This window comes from Hibiscus syriacus, unplaced genomic scaffold (genome assembly GCF_006381635.1).
Source record: "Hibiscus syriacus cultivar Baekdansim isolate YM2019G1 unplaced genomic scaffold, ASM638163v2 tig00111402_pilon, whole genome shotgun sequence".
Lineage (NCBI taxonomy): Eukaryota > Viridiplantae > Streptophyta > Magnoliopsida > Malvales > Malvaceae > Hibiscus > Hibiscus syriacus.
The window spans coordinates 7,458,303-7,482,486 of NW_024063082.1; the positions used below are offsets into that span (position 1 = coordinate 7,458,303).

Genomic DNA, 24,184 nt, shown 5'->3' on the forward strand with positions numbered 1-24,184 from the left:
TAAAAAGTGTTTTAAATGATATCTTATCTTTATATGACATAATTTTTATTTTTCTATAATTTTTAAATATTTTTATAATTTTTATGTTAAAAGATTAATTCATCATCGAAAAAAAAATAGAATAATTGACGACAGTTTAACGGGTTCCATCATTTTTTTCATCGGTTTAATTTGATTAAAAAAATTTAAAATTTAAAAAATAAATATTAAATTTTTTTTAATAAAATAATAAAGACCAAAAATATCATTAAATATGTATTTATGATTTATCTATGTAGTTTTAAGCACGTTATCATTTATATTAGTTTGTTTGCATTTGTGATTTCCTTGAATCCTATATACTCATAAAGGTTTACTTGAACTCTTGGGATGATTTGTATCTGTTTATGTATATAAGGGTAAACTATATAAATGGTTATTGAAATATAAGTAAGCTTCTTCTTTCAGTATTGAAATTTTAAAAATAATGAAATAGCCACTAACATTTGTATTTTATAACAAATTAGTCACTCATCCATTCACAATCATAAAAGTCTGTGATACTTTGGACGGTTGGATTAGCATTATTTGGCCACATTGGTGCCTTTGACTCTCACTCTTTCAATGGCGACGTTACTCTGCAATGTTGTTTCTTTGTTGCTTCTTCCATTTCCGGCCTCAAAACTTTTTAACATCAATAACTTTTAGTGTTATTAATTTAATCCTATTAATAATAAATTATTTTATAGAAAATAGAGGACCAAACAATGTTAAACTAAAGTAGAATTATTAGATCACAAATTTTAGCATAATAAAAGAACTAAAATAATAATTAGACCAAAAATAACATCCAAAAAGGTTTTTTTTTAATATAAAAGAGGGTTATTATCGAGATTATCCATCCACCTAAAAGCGAACCCCCCCCCCCTAAAAACGTAGCTTTTAAGGGAGGGAAAAGGAAACAACGAGAGCTCCAGTTACAGTTGTAACGTCATTCAAGATTTCCCTCCAATTCCCATTTAACCCCTCCCTCCACCTCCTTATTCGTCTCCTTGCCACTCCCCGCCATTGTCGTTTCCCTCTTCAATATTCCCTCCTTCTCTTCCTCATGTCGTCTCGTCTTTCGAGCTCCAAAGCTCAACCTAACTCTTCCAAAACGCCTCGTTTTGGAGTACTTTGATGCGTGAGAAAAATTCCGAGGAAGGTGAAGATGAATCGGAGCTTTAGGGAAGAAACAGTTATGCAAGTGGCGGCGTTGAAACAACGGCAACAGTTAAGAGCTTCGACGATGAAAGAGAAAGAAGAAGAGCTTGCATTGTTTCTCGAGATGCGAAGACGTGAGAGAGAACAGAGTAATCTTCTTCTTAATCACTCCTCCGAATACTTGGATTCGCCTTTAGGTAAAATTTTAAAAATTTCTTAGTTTAGTATGTAGTTTTCATTTGTTTCCCCCCATAATTTTGTATATATATATTTTTAAAATTGTAGGATCTAAACCTGGAGCTTCACCGGTATTTAACCTTTTATCCTCGACAACTACTCCGGTGAGAAATACGGGTGATACGGCTGATGATTTTCTTAATTGTGATAGTGATAAAAACGACTATGAATGGTAATTTGCTTTGCTTATTTGTTCTTTTTGTTTAAAATTTAATTTATCAATAGGTGGTTTGACGGAAAGCAAAATGCAAAAGCTGCCTTTCAATTTTGAAGTGAATATATTTGTTTTTTATTGACGGAATAATTATGTTAGAATTGGATTTAAAATTCAGTTGTTTCTTTACCTATAATTAATTATATTCTTGTTTTATTGTGTTGGCTTTTTTAGGAATCATATTAAGAGAAATTACCAAACAGTACGGAAACCATAGACCAAAGAAAATCTTGATTTTATTACTCGCATGCTTAGCTTAGTTTTGCATTGGGGTTGTTAATATCATATATAATGCTAGGTTTCAATTATTTTGATTAAATTTGGCCGAAGGATTAATAAGAAAATAAGAAGATAGACGAAAAGAACAAGAAAGGTGGATGATAATTATGGATGACATGCATGTGTGATTGATTAAAGGTAATAAGTTGATGGTTGTGGATGAGCATCTTTTACATGTGCCCTGGGGTCACCAGCAGCAACTAGAGCGTTTGTATTTTCTAAACTTTGGGTTGGCATGGCAGCCTTTTTGTTTTGGCCGCTTTGAAGTAAAGAATTGATGACGTCTTGTACCTTGAACTGAAACTTCATTTTCCTACCTTTTTGAATCTAGTTGAATTATGTTTCATTGTTATGATCTTCATTCCTTCCATTTTTCACATTCCAACTTGATCAGATCTAGATGCCATGTTTCATGAACCCTATTATTTTCCTCGTGGTTTTTCCTTTGTTTCTCTAAAGAAGTTAAAAGGATGCTAATTGTTGCTGCTATTTCATGGACATATCTATGCTAGTTGACTCCAAAAGGCAAAGTTCCAGATTTCCAAAAGAAGCCAAATGCTTAACCTTTACGCCAAAGATTTAGATAACAGATTTTTAGATTGTTTTTTCTAACTAGCTTTCGAAGCTTTGATATAAATGATAGGGACTGAACTGGGAACTTCTTGTATTGGTTGGGCTAAAGCCCACAGCGAGGATGGAAAGGACTGATGCTTGGTGGCTTGCGTGAATCATGATGGTCTAACCAAAATTTGATTAGCTTAAAGGGACTTTTATTTATTTTTCTGTAAGAATTGAAACCATTAACATATCTTATAGTGTTACTCAGTAAGGAAACTTGAACTGGTTATAAGTTCAGAAGAATCTTAATTAACTGTAACTTTGAAAGAGTAAACTTCTGTTGTATACATGCTTGTCTGATTTGACGGTCAGATTCTTAGCTTCAAGACATGATTTACGAGTTCATGTTGTGAATTATAATATATGCATATCCTTGATGTTGAGAATGCTAAAGGATTTTGAAATATGGGTTTTGGTTCCAAAATTGATTGTAAAAGTTTTTGGATGAATTCCCACCGTCTATGGGAAGATGCGTTAAGGTCTTACTCTTGCTTCAGCTTTGAATCACTCCTTTTTATTCCCCACATGAATGTGATTGAAGGAATAGAAAATTCTTTTAACGTGATGGTGTTAAACTGAAATTTTTATTCCATTTCAGGCTTTTATCGCCCCCTGGTACTCCTCTTTTTCCTTCCTTGGAGATGGAGTCGCGAAAGACTGTATTGAGTCAGATTGGCATTCCTAAGGCTCACCCGGCTGCCGTTAAATCCAGAGTATGAAAATTTTCTAGATGCTATAATATGGATTACACAACTTTTGAAAAGTTTCAGATAACAGATTTGTAGATGTTTTTAGACCTTATAGCTTTTCTAATAATTGGATTCATGGACTTATTGGCAATTGATTTTGTTCGTTGTGTTTATAGGTAGCAAATCCCCAGGCAGAGTTTTCTGCGAGGAGCAACTTAACACTGAAGCAACCGGCTTTATCCCCTGGGTCTACCGGGATTCGCAGGCCCTCTTCCTCGGGGGGTCCAGGTTCAAGACCTGCAACACCCACTGGACGCTCTGCATTGACTGGAGCATCTAAACCTACGAGATCACCAACGCCGACAAGTCGGGCCACATTACTGTCAACTAGGCCCTCCCTTTCTGCAAGTAAGCCTGTGACATCTACAACTAGGCCTGCAACAAAACCCGTAACATCCACGACGAAGCCCACAGTTCCTGCAGCCAGGACTGTATCTTCTGCTATCAAACCTGCAGTTTCTTCAAGATCCTCCACACCAACAAGGTCCACAGCTAGGCCTTCAACACCAACTGCAAGACCTTCTATACCTTCATCCAAACCCATATCAAGAGCAGCCACACCAACTCGTCGACCATCAACTTCTGCAAGTGGTCCTAATATATCCACTCCAATTAAATCATCTCATTCTGTTTCAAAGCCAACACATGCAGCATCCAGAAATTCTGTGCCATCACGTGGTGCCTCTCCAACGTTAAAATCTAGACCATGGAAGCCTTCTGACATGCCTGGTTTCTCGCTTGATGCTCCACCAAATTTAAGAACAACTCTACCTGATAGACCACTTTCAGCCACAAGAGGTAGGCCTGGAGCACCAAGTTCTCGATCTTCTTCCGTCGAACCAGGTCCTACTGGTAGACCAAGACGACAGTCATGCTCTCCTTCAAGAGGCCATATCCCTAATGGTGCAATGTTGCATGTCAGTGGGAGCTCTGTTCCTGCAGTAAGCCGTGGGTATTCGAAAGTTAGGGACAACTTGAGCCCTGTTCTAATTGGAAATAAAATGGTTGAGAGGGTAATAAACATGCGGAAACTGGTACCACCAAAGCAAGATGATAAACACTCTCCTTACTGTAACTTGTCTGCGAAGTCTGCATCACCAGATAGTTCAGGCTTTGGACGAACACTTTCAAAGAAATCACTTGATATGGCTATAAGACATATGGTAAGTAACGAAGCTTGTCTGTGGCATTATCTTTTATATTGCTTAAATTAGGATCCGTTAGGTGGGAGTCTAACAATCAAATAATGTTGTTTTCAAGGTATCCCAAATCCTCTATTTAGTAGTTCATATTTGTAGGTGGATTATACAATTTTCCCTTATCCCTCATTTCATTCACGTCAGTCTCAACTTTTGGGTTATTTTGGGCTTAAACTTTGAGAAAGAACGTTGAGGGGGAACAACTGAGTTAATTCTTTCTTTGATTTCAATATTATCTTGAGCAGGATATAAGGCAAAGGATTCCTGGTAATTTACGGCCATTGATGACGAATATTCCAGCATCATCTATGTACAGTGTAAGATCAGGTCCTGCACGGGGCAGAACAATTAATATCTCGGATTCCCCTCTTGCTACAAGCAGTAATGATAGTTCGGAGCTTAGTGTCAACAGTAATGGCATTTGTTTAGAGAGGAACGAACTATAAGATGATATTGGAAGTGAGAGAGGTGCAAGACCCCCTGCCAAAGTTCACGCCAGATGGTGGTAAGGGTGTACCACCCTGCTATATGTCCATACATTATTGTTTTCAATCTACAAGATTTGACACTTGGAAGAGAAGCAATTTCCGAGATGAACATCATCGGAAATTTTTCCAATATCGATGTATTATCAGGGAAGCTGGATTGATGATAAAAATCTCTCCTCCGAAATTCTACGTGTTGAGTTGTTGAGAGCTAGCTTTGATATGGTGAAAGCTTATGAAACTGAAAACTAGAGATCAGCTCCCCAGCATTCCCAATTGGAATGAAGTCACTTTGGAGGTAAAACTAAAGGTTATAGAAGTTGCAATTAGCTACCACTTTTGGCCAATTATCCTTGTAGAAATATTCTTAAGCTTTGTTGGGATACAATTTTCGTTCCAGATGGATTTGAGGGTGCATTCTCTTGCATCGATTTGATACTTTTAAAACGTTAGAATGTTTGCCATTATCGGTGCCTTTTGTTAATTGTGTTAACAAAGTATTCTTGAAATAGCTTTTTTTCTTCTTCTCTAATTCAAGTATTAGAATCCAATCAAGAAGCAAATCCTTTGATAGATGTTTCAATACATAATGGTATCTGCAATAGATGTTCCAATCGGAAAGTTCATCAACCAAAATAACAAGAAAGATTGATAATCAACGTTGTTCGCTATAATCATTTCTCCCTTTAAAACACAATTCTCAGCATGATTTGGTTACCACAATTAGTAGGAGTAGATGAATCGCAAAGTTTTTTGGAGCTTGAAGCAAAATGTTTCTGCTACCGCAATAGTTGCATCACAATGTACCTGATTCAATACAATCATGAAACGAGTAGGATGATATATTTGTTTATTTCTAAGGAAAAAAGTAGGTAAAAAACAAAACTTTTTTTTTTTGTAGTAGACAATATTAGTCTGCAATCAGATTGGCGCAGCGGAAGCGTGGTGGCCCCATAACCCACAGGTCCCAGGAGTGAAACCTGGTTTTGATATTCCATCTGGTTTATATTTTATTTATGATATCAGCTCCAAAGAAGACCAACCGTTAGATATAAAAAAATCAATGAAAAAGGAAAAAGAAAAAATCATATCGAAAAAGTGCCTACCATGGACCTTGAAGGAGGCTGCTGTTCTACACTACACATGCCAAAATTTTCAGACCTAACGTCTAGACTTGATCGGTGTGGCTGCAAGCCTACCAAGGAAGATGTCAAAAGATGCTTCATGTTGGAATTTGATAGAACTGTAAGTTTAATACCTTGGTGTTTTTTTCTTAAAATATCTGTTCTGCTATATTGGAAATGACAGTTAAACATCAGGAGATATGAACTTGATATTTATTTTCCCCTGTGAAATAAGAACTTTTGGTCATGTTATCCTTAGTTGAGAAATTAGGAGAGCCTAAATTAATGGGAAGACTATTAAGGACATGGATCAAGGTTGCTAGAAGCATTGAAGATCAATTCAATAATTGACACCGACTAGATGGGGAGTAATATTAGGAGTGGTATTTGATAGTCCCAAGCAATTCATAAAGCAACGTTATGAGAATCTGTTGTATGTTTAATGTTCCTCTGAGGTAGTCAGCGGACAGCCAAGTTTGTGTTTAGTGGCATGAGTGAACACCATTTTGAATTTTGATTTAATGGAATCCTGAGCTACCCAGTTGTTTCCGTATTCCCCTTGTTCTTAGAGCACGGACCAGATGTTTTGGGGTTAAATTGTGATTTATGTTGTTTTATGGTTGGATTGCTCTCTGATGTATAATTGCACTTTGTATTATAGCTTGATATGGATATCATCTTCTTATAACTGTTGTTTCATTATCTATATAAATGTTATTTGTTGCAGGCATTTATAATTGCTTCAACTGCAACAGAGGAAGAGATGCTTAACTGGTATGTGATTGAATGCAGGGTCTTCTTTTATTTTTTATAGTGTCCCTTTTTACTTGAATTGTGATGTGCTCATGTTGAACAATATTGGCTCTGGTTATTATAGCTACCGTGAACATGTGTGGGGTGACAAAGACCTAAACTCCTGAGAAAGGGTATTTTAACTCGCTTATATGCTCCAATGGTAAGGCCAATTATGTGACATTAGTGAAACTTATAAATCACATGAAACCAAAACTACTTTTATAAGCATCCATATTTAGAATTCTGTTTGAATGATATATCCATATTGACATTACATGAAAAATTTGGATATTTCTCTTTACAGTTTAACATACGTTTCTCAATATGTTTTTAGCTTCGATCATGTGTTCAAATCTTTCTGCATCGGCTGTTCCTCATCACCTCTTCCTGATAATGCTGTTTTGCCATCTCAGGCCATAATACAAGGTTTAAGAGAGTCGGGGGTATTCAGCTCGGTTATTGGAAATGCCGCTAGTAGTATTTCGAAGGACAAGTTTTTAGTGTCCATTGACAGTAGCAACACATGTAGAGTTGTTTCCCTGGCTTCAAGAAAGATTTGTAGAAACAGATAGAATCAACCATCTGTTAGGAAGGTGCTGGAAATTGCAGCGTATGAGGAAGCAGCTGTACCGCCTTTGCCACCCCCTGCATGGACATTGGAGCAATGATCTAGTGGCCTATCTATCTGCAACCTTCTTTATCATGTCTTTTGCTTCCAGCACACCGGAGTCACCGAACAACCGAAAGAGCGGGTATTCAATATCTTCTTGTTGTGTATAGTTTGTTTAAAATTTTAATAGTATATTTAAATTTTGCTTTATAATTATTTTCTCTATATAAATTGGGTTTAAGATAAATTTAATTAGATTATTTTTATAGATATTAAATAAATATATTTAGGAACAATAAACAATATATAAATCATTCGGAAATATAATTCATTGGAGCCTTCTTACGGTTAGAGTGAAAAAGGGGCCACAAACAGAACCCAGAAAGTGGCACATATTAAAAGTAATTTAATACCCAAAAAAAAGTCATAGACTAGCATGTGTGTTACCCAGAAACTACAGGTCCCATAACCCATACCCAAAAATGTCAGCAATCAGAGTGACTCAACGGAAGCGTGATGGGCCCATAAACCAGGATTGAAACCTGGCTCTGATATTCCAGCTGGTCTTCCATCTGAACCAGCTCCATCAATGTTGAAAATATGACCACCTCCAGGTTTAAAACAAGTAGTATCTTTTATTTATCTCATCATCTTTTCGACCAAGTTAGGGTGTTTCCGCTCACTTTTTAGTTACAGCAAGAAACTGTTACTCTTCGATGTCTTTTGTGCCACCTTGAGGCTTAAAAGAATCCATCACCAGGTTTCCACCTAAATAAAAATGAACCATAAAACATACAAGTGGAGGGACCTATATATCATCAGCTTCTTTTGAATGGATAAAACTAAATTCTTCACATCCTCTGCCTCTCCAACATCACACTCAATACCCCGTGAATTAGATTTGTTCAAAGCAGTGTTAAGCTTGAACTGGAAAAATTATGTTTGAAATATAAAGTGGAAAGCATGTAAGAAGAATGAGGAAGCCATAAAAACTGCTCATAGCAGATGTACCCCCATTTCTCTAAGGCTCTTAACAGCGGATTCCACCCCTTCAGCTGTCCAAATATCAGTTGAGCAAGTGTAAAACTAGTTTAATGGTGGAAAGAAAAAAATATAATCCAAGAACAGAAACTATTCAACAACAATATTATTAAACAAGCATTCAAAAGACCGAAGGGAAGAAAAAAAATACCAATGGTTAGAAAGACTAATTATATTAGCAGTCGGCCACCAAAAGATAAGACCTGCCACAATATATTCATGGCAGAACAATACAAGACAATCTCAATTCTCTCCGTGACCATGTTATTAAAACTTCAAAAGAAAGTCAAGTGTTGCAGCGGAAGCGTGGTGGATCCAAAACCCATAGGCCCTAGGATTCAAAACTTGGCTCTGATATTCCAGTAAATGATTACTTTATATTTTGTTTGATTTTCTCTTCATCGATGTGGGAATTCTTTTGGGCCGACACTGACGGTGACAGTCAAAACGATTCGTTTTGCTTATGTTTCCTTCTTGTTACACTGTTTAAATTAATAGGTAATATTTATTTTATGAACTCATGTTAATAATTCTATAAATAATGATTATGGTTGTCTCAGACTTCTTTAATATACAATTTATAATTAGAAATTTATTTTTCAAAACTTTTAAGTTTTCATATATAACTGAGAATGTATTTGATAATTTGATTCGATGAAAATAATATTTTAAAGAAGCTACCAAATGTTGAACAACATCAACCTAAAAATACAACTTTTGCTTTAATTGATCAAAAGGAAGGAAATGAAAGATAGTGAGAGAATACAACCATTCATAATCACTAATTACTTGTGATGCAAGGCAGAACGAGAGAACAAACTATAGCAGTATGATACAAGCTTAAAAGATGCTATATGTAACACAAAGAAATGGTTTGGTCTGAAATCCGAGTTCTAGTTCAGTGATGTTTCAATGAGGGCGAGGGTGCGCACTGGTAGCACTTGGCAAAGAGTCCGAATGTATCGACTTGCTTGATGAAATTCGTCATGCTCGCCCAACCTCCCAAGCCGAAGCCAACTACGAACACCCAAATCACAATAAATGTGTTCACTGCATAAACCGCCGTCCAGCTAGGGAGGAAGAAAGGAGGCTTCTCGGCCGCATTCTGCACCACACGATGATTACCAAAAAGTCAAATGTGCGTCGATAGATTTTACACAACAATGATTCCTTTCGAAGGTAGAAAAAGGTTAAATCGCTCTGATCAACCAAACTGGTTTGATCATATGACAGACTAGCAATATAATTAAAGCATTCGACAATGCCAGCCAGGATGAACACATATTTGGCAGGAAATAAAGAAAGTGGACCGTTGATGTATTCACCTGTCTAGCGGAGGATGATTTATAAGCGAGCATATGAGCCAAGGCAGGGATGATGTAGACAGTGAAGCTAACTAGAAGCGATCCTACAGCCGAATTGATGGGACCGAAGAAAGGAAATATGATTGCCAAGAACCATATCGGTATCACCACTGGTAACCGGCATGCCGCCCTCAAACATATACTCTTCGTGTCATGCATCCCAACCACTTTCTCCCATACAAAGTACAGCGGCATACTTGCAAACCCGAATGTAATAAACTGTGAAATTAGAACGCCAAAATGATCAATCCTGTTGGTTTTCACTATTCCAAATTAAGATATTCTCTATGATATCCACAAACCTGGTGAATTAACATTAAGACAACTGCAGCATCACGCCACCCAGAACGCGGGAGGAGCGAAAAGGCATTAGAATGATTAAGTAGTTGATCACCGAAAGCCCAGTACACGGCGGAAGCAGATGGGATCGTTAGGGTGAACACATAGAGGGTGGCAAATAGATATATGTACTTGAATTTTTTAGGCTTCCACATAGCATGCATAATCTCCCTGTAATCAATGTCAAACATTAATCTTTAAATGTATTTTACTGCTGAATCATAGTAACTATAATGTAAGACTTACACGGTGACGGCATGTCCGCCGAAAGTATAGAGGATATTGGTGGCGCCGGTGAAATACAACACCAACTTAGTTGGACCATGGCGAGTTACACCTTCCACCTGCAAGACAGAGAAAAAAACATAAGTTAAAAGGTTGTAAGAAAAGATGAAGATCTAATCAAAAACTATGGAAAGATTAGTTTGCTGTGTTTTACCTGGCCATGGACAAGGGATGCAATCGTTAAATACCAGGCAGTGTATGTGGTCATTCCAAGACCCAGAAAAGACCAGATTCTATAGTTGTGAAATGAAGGGATGAACACTGTGGTGGCACAGCAAGCTCCAAAGATGTAAGTCCATGTCCTCTTGTCTAAGTTGTCATTTATGTAATAAATGTTACTGTAATCAACTCAAGGAAAGAAAGAAAGAAAAAACCCAGAAATCAGTTGATTAATTCCTCACAATTGAGAATTTTGATTAAAGACAAAAAATATGGGACCTGGCACAAGCTATGAGCTGAATGACAGATCCAAAGAGAAGAAAAGTGCAGTTAAAAGCCAATCCAATTGCTTTCCAGTATGGTCCCAATAGACCATCTAACACTTCAAACCACTGCAAGTTATAAGGGGGAAAAACTTATGCATTTTTTTTAGAATTTTTGAAGCTGATGATCTTTGAAAAGCTAACCTGTATAACATGGTTCTTGAATCTGACATTCTCTTTCTCCTTTCTGTTTCGGTATTCAATATAAAGAACACTGATGAGATATGCTGTCCAGCTTCCAAGAACACCATAGAAAATCTGCAGAATAATCCCAGAAAGCATTCCCATTTGAGAGAAAGAATATGGCAGTGTTAATAGCACTTGAGCCACCTGCAACCCCACCACCAAAAACAAATCAGCTTTGAGAAAGAAAGAAAAAAAGAATGGAAGGAAGAAATGATCTTGATCATTTATGATTTGTTTGATTAGAATTTTGAGTACCTGATTTGAAGCACAGCTAAACCAGGCATCATAAACAGAACCGCCATGCCAAAGGAGGCTCTTAACACTGAAAATGGAATGCCCTCCCTTTTCTTCATCTTTCTCCTCATGTTCAGCTGGATCGTTTAAGGTTGAAACAACAATGGCTTCCTCCGTTTGATTCTCTCCTGCCATTGATTAACTTCCCTAAAAGATCAAAAACAGAGTAACAATTAAACCAATCCCACCACACAAAACCGAGAACAAAACTTCAGAATATGAACCTCAAATATTGGACTATGGTGCCTTATTCCAGGGAGGTCAATTGGAAGCTCCTTATAAGAAAGAAAGAAAAAAAAGAGCTTTTTTGACAAATGTGGGAGTACCCCAAAATCAGCTTCAGCACCTACTTTAACCGCTCTCGAAGAAAAAAGTCACAGATTTTATGGGTGGCCGTTACAGCTTTAATTTCTCCTTCAAAGGAAATTTGCAAACTCATAAATTAAGAAACCTGTAATTAGGAAGAATCCATCCCAGATTTTAAAACAAAAAATGGCAGTGCCTTAGTTCACTTCCTTTGCTTGCTTCTTTTAACACTGTTTCATAGTCTCTGTTACTAAATGATCCAATGATGCATGAAATATATGATATAGGATTATGGCCTTTTTACACTGATTTATGTATTGGGTATTGATCCAAATATTAAGTGGCTGTGCCAAAATTCATGTTTTACTGTGAAAAAGACGAGAGAAATGGGGGGGGGGAACCTTTCACATTTGCCTGTTTCACATGTACAATGATGGTCAAGTTCTCAAACGTTTACATTATGACGTGTGAAAGTAGAAAAAGAAGAGAAATAAAAGAACGCAAAACAGGGAAGTGAAAGTGAAACTCTTTTTCTGAGTCAAAAAGTTTTCCAAAAGCTTCAACTAAATAATCCATTTTTATAACGCATAAATTTCGCCCTATCATTGGCTGTGCGTTGGTGGGTAGGGACGACGAGGATGAACAGAAGATGCATTGGGTGGTATTCTTGAAAATTTTAAATATATATATATATATATAGTTTAAATATTTTATTAACAAATTAATTTTATATCTCTAAATTTATTTATCGTATCCTTTCATTTTCCATCCTCGGTTTTTATTACATGTTTTAATAAGGTCACCATGTATGGGTTCTAACATTCCAATACAAACTTACATGCTGTTGCCATTAAAATCAAAGAAATGGATAATAATAAGGAAGAAAACAAAGCATCAAGTAGTTGAAGCTACTCCCTTATCCTTCCATTCACCTGCGCCCCCTTCAAACAACAATCTCCCGCCTTTGCAAAATCTCTCACAAGAAAATGTTACGGCGCAATGTCCGCTGCCTTTTGTCCGTTTATGACAGATTTAGTACTACGTTTAAGGATGATAATTTAATTCAAAATGGACTGATTTTGATCTGATACTATTTTATAGGGATAGATTTTTTAAAAAGTTTAACCATCGTAAAAGTCTCCACACTTCCATACTATCCACCTATCTTCTTTGCTCCGAACTTTTATACGCCTTTTAGTTCTTCGAGCATCCCTACAACTTAGTCTCTAAGGCCATCTCCAACGCATCGTTGGAGTGGCATTCATCTCCACTTTAGAGATGATCTTATGCTCCAGCCCATCACCATTGTTATGTTGATTGTGGCATCGGGTTACAGTATACGCTACAACTGACATTGCACTGTAGCTATGCTATATTTTTTTTCTTTTCTGATTTTTGGTTTTTTTAATTTTTTTGTTATTTTTTTCTTTTCCTTTTATTTGTTATATTATTTTCTCTTATTCTATCTTTTATGTTTTTTTATTGTAATTTATACACAATAAAATAAAAATTAAACATAATATAATAAATTCAAATAGATTAAATTGCAAGATAGATAAAAATATATTGAAATTAGATAAATAAACATACTAATTTTTTGAAACATAAAAACTACAACAAACATAAAAACATAGAAAATACTAATAAAACTCAAACAACATTTTAACCAACAACTCAAACACAATAATTTAACTAATAACCAGACAGACCCTTCCACTCCCTTCAAGATCATCAAAGTTCATTCCAAACACATTAAAAGTAGTAGAGGTTGATTGTTCTTTCCGAAGAATTTTTTGTTGTTCGTTTCGAAAATAGTGGCGTCGTTCGGGGTCAACAATGATATCTAGATCCATCGCTAGAAGTTTGTCATCTCTCCTCAATTGTGCAATTTCAAACCTTTTATTCATGACCTCTATTCTTTCGTTTTCCAGATGAAGAACAAAATCTCTTTGTGCCTTTGATAAAGATAATGTTTCCCGAAACTTTTCAGTTAATTTATTGAAGGAATTTGCAAGAATAGAGGCTTCTTCGATTTGCTTCCTTTTTGCTTTGGATTTTTTGACACCATTTAGTCGCTGGAAAAAAGAACCACATGTACTAATATTTTCATCAATGCTTAAATTTATTTCAAACGAATACAACAACAGATGAACGAGATATTATGACTGTTTGCATAATAATGCATAATATGATAATCGAGGATGAACGAGATCTTAATTCTCCAATTGTAGAAGGAAGAGATGCGCCGCCTCCGAATGTCGAATTTGTTGAAGATAAGGAGACTCGATTTCAAGAATTCCTTACCCGATTACTACAAATCAAAGATGTAACTGCTCATTTTGCTCTACGAAATGCACTAATTGAGTATTTGTGGAATGAATATTCTAATTCGGAGAATTAAAATATATAATTATGTAATTTATATTTTTTCGTATTATTATTATGAATTGTAATTTTCTTATTTATTTGTATTTTCGCAATGTTATTTATGAATGTTTTATTTATGCTTTTTATATTGATATTTATTATAAATGTATATGTTTTATTTTATATTTGTAAAATTAATATTATAATAGATAAATATTGTGAATAAAGTAGAGTTGGTGGTAATGTAGAGATAGTGCTGGAGATGAATTACTGTTTTATCTTTAGAGTATAGATAGAGATGCTGTAGAGTAGAGATGATGGCTGGAGATGTCCTAAAGCCGAACATGCACCAATTAATGTCATAATTTTAAAGATCTGTTGGTAATAATTATATTTGATCTAATGATATTTTTGTTGTTGAAGTGGCTGAACCCCAATCTTCTATTTTGTTTGGTAAGAAAGAAGAATATTTTAGCAATATGGAAGTATCTTAGCCTAACTCCTGCCATTGATAATGGAACTTCATATTCCAAAAGAAAAAAAAAAGTTGGGTTCATTCATCTTTTCTTTTCCCTTTTTTCCCCTTTTAATCTCCAGCTTTTCTAATTCATTTCTCTCGTGTAATCTCAAGTCATCCTTTTGATGCTATCACACCTTGGAATCCAATGTTCTATTTATAAATATAAGTAAATTACATTAATAATTATTTTTTGAAAAAAATATTTTCATTTTTATCGTGAAGATTAAAATGGTTTCATTAAATTTATTATCATAAAGAAAAACTTTCAATTCGATTAGTAGACACGTTAAACCATTAACGACAGTTGAGGTGATTAAAAAATATCAACATTCATAGCTTTTCCTTTCATCGTCATTTCTATCATCATTCGATAGTTTCTCCAATTAAAAAATAATCAAAATATTACTTATCTTCTTGTTTTTTTTTCTTTTTTCCCCTCCGATTTAGATTCATTAAAAAAACTTTTAATCTCCTTAAATCTCAATTGAAATTAAAATTCAAAATTTTCTATCTATCATTGTCAACCATCATATCAACTTAAAATCGAACTATACTAATTTTCACACGAAATTGAGATTTCTCACTATTAAAATTAACTGACAATCAACCCCATTCATCAAAATCATAGTCTTTGTAGCAGCTGCCAGTTTGAATTTGTATAAGTTTTTGAGAAAATAATATTTTTAAATGTTACAGTAATTTTTTAACGACAATCATCATAATGAAAATAAATTCAAAATCTGATGATTATAGTGTAAACTCTAAAAAAACAATAAAAGTAATTTTTAAATGTTACAGTAATTTTTTTAACGACAATGATCAACATGAATGTAATTCACCTATAAATTTTTATAATTAGAGGATATGACATGCTTCGAATTATGAATAAAATGATCATTATTACTTCTATTATTAAAATGGATGCAACTATGATTATGGCTTAATTGTTTAACAACCAATCCTTAGCCGATGAAGATGTAATGTTTTGAGGCATCCAAGAGGATTTTGTTTTGAAGGCATAAAATAAGCAGTCAAAAAGACTACATTGGCCTATCATTTAGATTCTTTCATTTTCTTAATTATTTCCCACTTGTTCTTCTTTTAATAACGATTAGGGTTAGGGATGAACGATCGATCGAGTTGAACTGAGTTAAAAAAAATCAAGTTATTCAAGCTAACAAGTCCTATTTTATAATTCAAATTTAACTTGAATTTTTTTTAGCAGAGTCAAGTTTATAAAATTTGAGTCGAATTTAGTTTTTGAGTCTCTGTTTAAATTTAATTATAAATATTTATAATATTAGGATATTATTTAATTCTAATTTAAATTTTTTTATAATCATATACAATATATATATATATATATATATATATATATATATATATATATATATATATATATATATATATATATATATTTCTTTATTTTTTCATGTGTGATATATATATATATATAAAATCAAAATACTCGACTCAAACTTAAAAATCAATTCATTAATTTTTAAAAATTTAAGTTATTCTACTAGTACAGGGAGCAACAACGCCGACTATCCTTCAACACATGCGAGAAAGGATGGGTAAGGATTGGATGGTATCCTTTTCACAGGTCAAGCGAGGAGTAAACAGGGCAACAGACAACACTACAAAGTTGGTTCAGAAATATGACTTTATAGGACGAGTATTCCAGATACCTCCAATGGTTATCGATTCGATCCTCCATGAGGACGGAATAGGATTAGGACAGTGATAGGAACTCTACTTTTGGTAGGTTTTTATTTAAAAATAGAATTAAGTTATTTAAGTTACTATTTGAATTATTTAAATTATATTTATAAAATAATTTTAATTATTTTTTAGTCGAGTCGAATTTTATACCTCCTTTATTAGAAGGGCGAACAACGGATGAACAAGTTCGGGATTGAAAAATAAAGAATCCAAGCAAAAGTTCGCATCAAATAACTTAGTGGGATTCGCCAATCATTTCGTAATATATCTCATTACTTAATTCAATCAGGAAGCATTTAGCAAAAGATTTAACAGTGATCTTCGATCGAATATCAGCTATCAGCCTACATGATAATCCCAGGCCCTCAAAAATCTCAAGATTCAATCTTGGGCCTGAAGCTCTTGATACATGAAATGGGTTATCTTCTGATCAGCAGTAATGTGTTATTAATGGGCTGGAGATCCCCAGATCATGTTAAGCCAGCTCAAATCCTCAAACCCAGAATGAGCAACACAAAAACCCTAGTTCATCCCCTATATAAACCGACTGTAACCCTTGACTTCATCCTTACCAGCCACCAGTTTTTTTTTTCATCAACAATTCTCAAATCCAGTCAGAGGTTAAAGAGACGGCGTTGATTGCCTGCCCGCCTTGACCGACCGTCCGGCATCGTCTTGGCCCTCGATTTTGCTCTATTACACGTTGTTTGTTCGTTACTAACCCTTTGTAGAAAATGGCAGTGAAACCCACCAAGGCCGAAAAGAAAGTCGCCTACGATTCAAAGCTATGCCAACTCTTAGACGAGTACACCCAGATCTTAATCGCCGCCGCCGACAACGTGGGTTCTAACCAGCTCCAGAACATCCGCAAGGGTCTCCGAGGTGACTCAATTGTTCTCATGGGTAAGAATACTATGATGAAAAGGTCGATTAGGATGCATTCTGAGAAGACCGGGAACCAGGCTTTTCTTAACCTCATCCCTTTGCTCCAGGTAGTCTAGAGCTATATATCTACACATATATAGAATATTGTATTCATAAAGTAACTGGTTTTCTCGGAATTTATAATGCAGGGAAATGTTGGTTTGATCTTTACCAAGGGCGACTTGAAGGAAGTCAGTGAGGAAGTTGCCAAGTACAAGGTATGATATTGTTGATTTATTTTACTAATGGAGATTGTAATATATTTTTCCAGTTCTTTTTATTGATGATGTGATTACATGAAGATCAAAACAGTTGCTTTTATTATAAGTTAACAATATATACACTTGTTTAATATGTTCAGTCATAGGGAGTTGAGATTTTTGTGTGTATTTTATGATTTATTTAAACATTTTCAGTCGTAGGAAGTTGAGGTTATTGTTATATCATTTGATAATTTTTGTACAAATAGCCAAAATTTAGTAAACATGTAACTCACATTGATTTTAATCGTTTTTGCTATTTTGAACTATGATTTAATTAAGTTGCTCCTTTTTATTGGATTTGTGTTTCTGCAAAACGAATTAATTGTTCTGATATGAACAGGTTGGTGCTCCTGCTCGTGTTGGTCTGGTTGCACCCATTGATGTGGTTGTTCCACCAGGCAACACTGGGCTTGACCCATCACAGACCTCTTTCTTCCAGGTACAGTCACTGTTTTTGGAAGTTGTGTTCTATTTCATTCCATGTGCCTACATGTTGTAGTTGGTGCTGAGTTTTGATCATAGCTGTTTTACGTTTTAGGTGCTCAACATTCCGACCAAGATTAACAAGGGTACTGTTGAAATCATCACTCCTGTGGAGCTTATCAAGAAGGGTGAGAAGGTTGGCTCTTCTGAAGCAGCTCTTCTTGCCAAGCTTGGAATTAGGCCCTTCTCATATGGTCTCATTGTCCTATCTGTTTATGACAATGGCTCTGTCTTTAGCCCTGAGGTCTTGGATCTCACTGAGGAAGACCTGATTGAGAAATTTGCTACTGGTGTCTCCATGGTTACTGCTCTGTCTCTTGCCATCTCGTACCCAACTCTTGCTGCTGCACCACATATGTTCATCAACGCATACAAGAACGTCTTGTCTCTTGCAGTTGCAACGGAGTATTCTTTCCCTCAGGCTGATAAAGTGAAGGAATACCTGGCGGTATGCAATCGTCTCTTTTACCTGGTGTATTATTTTTCAATTGCCATAAGAGAATGAGCTAAATGTTATTGTTGTATGTCATCCAGGATCCAAGTAAGTTTGCAGTTACGGCTGCCCCTGTTGCTGCTGCTGCTGCTGGTGCAGCTCCAGCCGCTGCTGCTGCGGTGGAGGACAAGAAACCAGAACCTGAAGAAGAGTCGGATGATGATATGGGATTTAGTCTCTTCGACTAAGGTTGGATTACTTGTCATAGTTTGTTCGGTAAGACTTATTTGGTTACAATAGTCTGCTTGGATTATTTCTCTTGTTTCTTTGTGTACTTGGATCGCTTTTAAGTTTGGAGAATCTTAAGTTTTTATAATATTTGGTAATTTGAACTCATTTTCTGTTTCTTTCATATACCACCATCGTTTCACTATCACTGCTCTTTGATGAATACTGGTCGATTTCGCTTAATTGTTACTGTACAATAATCCATTGCTTACAATTGTCACTCTCTCGCCGTGTCGGGACACACCTTCTCCGTTGGTTTGATAGGTTACGAACCCGTATTTCTTCATTTTACATTCGAGAAAGAATCCGCTTCTTGAAAGTGATCTCTCCTATTTTGTCATCAGTCAAGCAGACATTTAAGATTTAGAGTGGTGATATTGCTCATCCTTCTCATTCAAACAATAATCCCTCCTTGGCCGCTTCATCAAATCCAATGAATCATCAAACCTTGTCGCCACCGCCTTAATCTCGCTATCGGTTTCATTTATTTTCATTTTCGTCTAATCTAACTTTTAACCGTTTCCCTGAGTTTTTGCCATTTAAGCTATTCTCAAGTAAAAACTAGAATTTTTCTTCGCTTTCGTTGTCCTGAAAAGAATTCAACCTTCAGTCAATATCAAACCCTCTCCTCAAGGAATTGTGCTATTGTCACACGACTTGGAATTGTTGAGAGATTAAATGAAGAATCTTTGCAATACTAGATTGAGCTTTTGGAGCATCATCTTCCTTGGTTTGCGTTGCTAAAGCCGGAATCTCTTACCTGAGTATTGCACAGCATAAAGAAGCCGCTTTTGTGGACAAAAACAAACAGCCCACCACCTCTCGATCCTTTCATATCTCACAAGCTTTTACCATTTTTTTCTCTAGAAATAAAAATAGAGCTAAAGAGCCTTTTGGGGATATCAAATTATAATAATGTGTGTTAGCTTAAGGACTAAATTTATTAGTATATTAATATTATTAATTGTTTTATCTGCAGTTAACTTTTTTTAATTTATCTTAAAAGATTATTTGGTAACACACGAGATTAAAAATTGTGGGGAATATCTTAATAGTTATTTTCTAATTTTTTTATTAAAAATTTATCTTAATTTATTGAATTCAATTATTTTATAAGATTCATGTATCTCAGAAGTATATATTTATTCAAATTTGGATTTGGATATGTAATATGGATTATAAATGAATTTAAGTTTGAATACAGTAATGTAGAATTAAATTTATGTATTGACAAAGCATAGGATGCTTTACACCTACGTAGGATGCTTTTGGAACCGGTGAATTTCTTTATAAGAAAAGGGTAGAAAGAAAGTAGTCGGATCAAAATTAGAATATAATATTATTAAGCAGACTTTAATTTAAACTAGTTAAAGACGGATCTATTTGGCATAAATCAATTTTACAAGGTAAGTTGTCATGTTGTAGTTGAATTAGGAACTCGTAATAGCAGAGGATTGGTTTTATAATTCTCAAGTGCCCATGCATTCTTCCATCGGAAGTTCAAAACTTCGGAATTCTAACATTATGGGGTTTGAACTAATTACGGAACAAAACCCGGTAGCGTAATGTCCTGATTTTATTTGATTTTGTCCGACAACGTCTTTGTTGGTTGCATATTAAAAATCAGTTACCCCTACTACTCCAAAACTTTTGAGCCAAATGTTCTTTTGTAGGAAGTTACAATTTATATGAAAAAGGTGTTTGGTCTGTACTTTTTAGAGGTGCTTCTCCATCCAAATGAGACTGAAAATTATTGAAATTTGTCGCTGAAACTTGTGCATTTTGTGCTGTATTAAGAAAAAATATTTATTAATATTTTATATCATTGTAAGTGTATGTTGGTGTATTTTTCAATAAAATAAAAATCCTATATTGATGTTCATAATTTTTTTTTTTTAAAAAAAAGAACTAGAAATACTAAGACCTAATCATCATCGATGATAGGAAACTTTGACCAATTTTGGTGCTGAGAAGGTTTGTATGTTTTTTTAAGAAATATGAAAAATGGAAGAACAAAATTCTAAGATTAAATTAATATGTTATCTAAAATGTAGAACTTAATTTAAAAGTTAATCATTTTTATTAACGTGTCATGTCATTAAAGTAATGAGAGTTAATGGCTAAATGATTAAATTGTAATAAATTGATAACATAAAGATTAAAATATGACTTTTAAAATTTTAATAATCAAAACAAGACAATAAAAATAAATAAGTTTTTCCGAACAAGAAGGAAAAGGCTTTACATGATTGTTGAGCCGATTATTTTTTGGGTAAAGTACACAAATAGTCATATAATTATAAGGTGTTGTTTAGTTGAATCTTTTACAAAATGATTCTTGACTATAGGATGTTGTTTTATCTAGTCCATTGACTATTAAAAGTTAGATAATGGTCATAAGACTATTCATATATTTCAAACTCATCATTTTTCGTTGAAAATTGGACAATCGTCTGAACTGGACGTTAAATTGTTGATTGAAATACGATAAAATCTAATCCTATGGTAGTTTGAGTTGTATTTTGTGGATTGACTCTCCATTTATATTATGTTGATGAGTCAGTACTTGAAATATTATGACACCAAATCGTAACTTGAAAGTAATAGTGGTGCATGTAGACATCATTAAAATATAATTTTTCTCAATCTACATATTAACGTTCAACTTAAAGGACTGCTATTTTTTAAACGAAAAAAATAAAAGTTTAAAATACGTAAATAGTCGAGCGATCATTTTGTAACTTTTAATAACCAAATAACTCTACAAAATAATGTTTCATAATCAAATGATGATTTTGTAACTTTCAAACAAAATAATACCCTATAGTTAAAATTCCCATTTATATTCTTTATCCTTATTATTATTACTTACGTATCAGTTTTTAAAATTTTTATAAAAAATAAATAAATATATATCCAGAATTCCATGTTCCTATATGTATCCACAAGGCATGACTTGACTTTCCTACATTGTTTTATTATAAGAAAACCATATTCAACCAATTAAAAAACGACAACCGACATGCATTCAATGGATTATAAATAGATTATGATTTGACTCAAAACCATGAATCAAAAGTATTTGGATAAAAAGTTGGTCTCATAACATTGGTCAGGCTAAAGTTTGGTGCGCTACAAATCACATAAAATTTGCATTAGGTCCAAAGTGCCTTTTTCTTGTGGACTGTGATTCATAATTTGAATGACAAAAACAAGTGGATGCCCGGACTTTCACGTATTTTCTATAATAAATATTTTTTTCGAGAATAGAATCGATAAAGTTGATCACTGGCCTAGCTGTACATAATTAAATGTGTGGTTGAAATATAAACAGAGGATGGCTTTAATTGGTTTGAGATATTGTAATATGTGTTTGTATATATATATAAATCAAACGGTAAGTGTATCATAGTAAATCATGTATTATATTTTGGTTTTTTAGTGACAATTTATATATTTTTTATTAATATGGAATGAGTACAAGATAATACATGTTCAAAGATTCTTAAATATTTGATATTGAACGTTCATATCCCTAAAATATATTGTGTTCAAATCTAAAACTTTAAGAAATAATATTAATTCCTTAATCACTGAAGTCATTAGTTTGAGCATTTGTTTACCTCCTTAATAGATTAAAGTGATCATTCCATTAATTTTTTTATATTTTTTTTATCGTTAATGATTAATATAGTATTTATATATATATATATATGTAAATGACATAAAAATAATTGATAACCGAAATAATAATAATAAAAATTAAGGGAATAAAAACTAACTTACCCATCATATATTATTAACCAAAGAGTTAATTGCATTACATATCCCCAAAGTATGTCTCTCATTTTAAATTGGTCTCTAAACTTTTAAATATTTCAATTTCATCATTTAGTTATGACTATCATTCTAAATTAGTCTTCAAATATTTGAACATTTCAATTTCATCCTCAAACTATCACCTTCATTCTAAATGGGTCTCTAAACTTTTTGAATGTTCCAAATTCATCCCAGACTATACTTGTATACTAATCACATCTCTTGTTAATAAAATCGTTAGGTCAATTTATATTATTATGTGTTCGAAAAAAAATTAGGTTAAACTATGTTTGAAAGTAATTACATATTTGGGTGAATTTGGGGATAAAATTGGAATATTCAAAATTTTATAGACTATTTTAGAAAGTGAGTCGTAGTTTAGGAATGAAATTAGAATATTTAAAAGTTTAAAGATTAATTTAAAATGATATTCATAATTTGATAATGAAACTAAAATGTTTAGAAGCTCAATAACTAATTTAAAATAAAACATATAGTTTAAAGACATATGATGCAGCCAACTCTTAACTAAAAGTAACCGAGAAATATTCTAACACTCCAAATATATTAAAAGAATATATAAAAATAAGAATTTAATTACTTTTTTGAGATTTCAAGTGTTTAATTATTTGATAGTTTTTCTTTATAATTATAAATAAAATATTATTATGACATTATCTTTTCGCTCTATTATATTTTCAGAATGAGGACCAAAGTGTAATATAATATACAATATAAGTATTATTATGACACTTTTACCAAATAATATAATATTGCACATTTAATTTAAGATTCTAATATATTTAATAATTCTAGTGATAATAATGCTTACATTAGAAAAAGTAGACATTAAGTGCACACATAAATTATTTATTTTATATTCAATGGACGTGGACAGTGGAGGTGTGCGCTGAATTTTCAACATTGGATGAGTTTCTCGAGTTTACTTAAATATCATGGTTGGCTTGAAACTATATAGAATTCAATCAATTTGATTTTAAAATTAATAAATTTATATTTAAATCATTCGAAAATATCAATCATTTAAACTTATAAATAAAATAAAAATTTGAACCCAATACCAAAACTAATTTTGAACTGAATTTTTAATTATCTATTTTTATTTCAACCCCCACGCAAACATAATGATTATGTTTAAATCATGCTTAATATTACTATTTTTCCTATTTTAATAATTTGTTGTTAAAAATTAACTGCGATCTTTGTTTGTCATCATAAGGTAATATCTTATCGGTATGAAAAAGAATAATAAAAATATGATGTCAGCATCACTATTAATTACAGGTGATCAAAATAAAATCAAAACGTAGTGTTAGATATGATTTAAAATAATAATAATTGAGTGGCCGAAAGAGAAACTAAATAATAGGTGGTGACCAAACAGGTAATTTACCCTATCAAAATATATGATTAACTCTAGAAATGGGTTGTTAGCAAGACGAGGATGGCACTTTTTTGGAGGCAAATGGGAAGCACTTATTGTTAAATGCCTATCCACTACCACAACAAGAACGTGTTGAGCCTTGAAACAAGACCGGTCGTACAAAGTCGT

At 33.6% G+C, this 24,184-nt stretch overlaps 3 protein-coding genes and 1 long non-coding RNA gene across 4 annotated transcripts; 2 read left to right on the forward strand and 2 right to left on the reverse strand.

The window, feature by feature from the left end:
- The first annotated feature begins 1,016 nt into the window (after nt 1-1,016).
- Nucleotides 1,017-5,401, forward strand: LOC120161707 (flocculation protein FLO11-like). Its single transcript, XM_039171918.1, has 5 exons — nt 1,017-1,379; nt 1,468-1,591; nt 3,129-3,243; nt 3,396-4,442; nt 4,724-5,401. Exons 1-5 carry the CDS (start codon nt 1,190-1,192, stop codon nt 4,922-4,924), a joined length of 1,677 nt encoding a protein of 558 aa, XP_039027849.1. The 5' UTR covers nt 1,017-1,189; the 3' UTR covers nt 4,925-5,401.
- On the reverse strand, nt 2,218-15,290 carry LOC120161709. The gene is made up of 4 exons (XR_005519499.1): nt 15,278-15,290; nt 12,624-12,630; nt 12,316-12,322; nt 2,218-2,342 (listed from the first exon to the last, which is right to left on the reverse strand). It is a non-coding gene; the product is annotated as an uncharacterized LOC120161709 (long non-coding RNA).
- On the reverse strand, nt 9,342-11,633 carry LOC120161708 (auxin transporter-like protein 2). The gene is made up of 8 exons (XM_039171919.1): nt 11,445-11,633; nt 11,148-11,333; nt 10,960-11,072; nt 10,676-10,859; nt 10,483-10,580; nt 10,200-10,407; nt 9,859-10,116; nt 9,342-9,638 (listed from the first exon to the last, which is right to left on the reverse strand). The coding sequence occupies exons 1-8, from the start codon at nt 11,616-11,618 to the stop codon at nt 9,432-9,434; spliced, it is 1,428 nt and encodes a 475-aa protein (XP_039027850.1). The 5' UTR covers nt 11,619-11,633; the 3' UTR covers nt 9,342-9,431.
- Nucleotides 15,291-16,951: 1,661 nt separating the features above from the next.
- Nucleotides 16,952-18,833, forward strand: LOC120161974 (60S acidic ribosomal protein P0-like). Its single transcript, XM_039172173.1, has 5 exons — nt 16,952-17,393; nt 17,475-17,543; nt 17,929-18,027; nt 18,127-18,519; nt 18,606-18,833. Exons 1-5 carry the CDS (start codon nt 17,136-17,138, stop codon nt 18,750-18,752), a joined length of 966 nt encoding a protein of 321 aa, XP_039028104.1. The 5' UTR covers nt 16,952-17,135; the 3' UTR covers nt 18,753-18,833.
- Nucleotides 18,834-24,184: the final 5,351 nt, after the last annotated feature.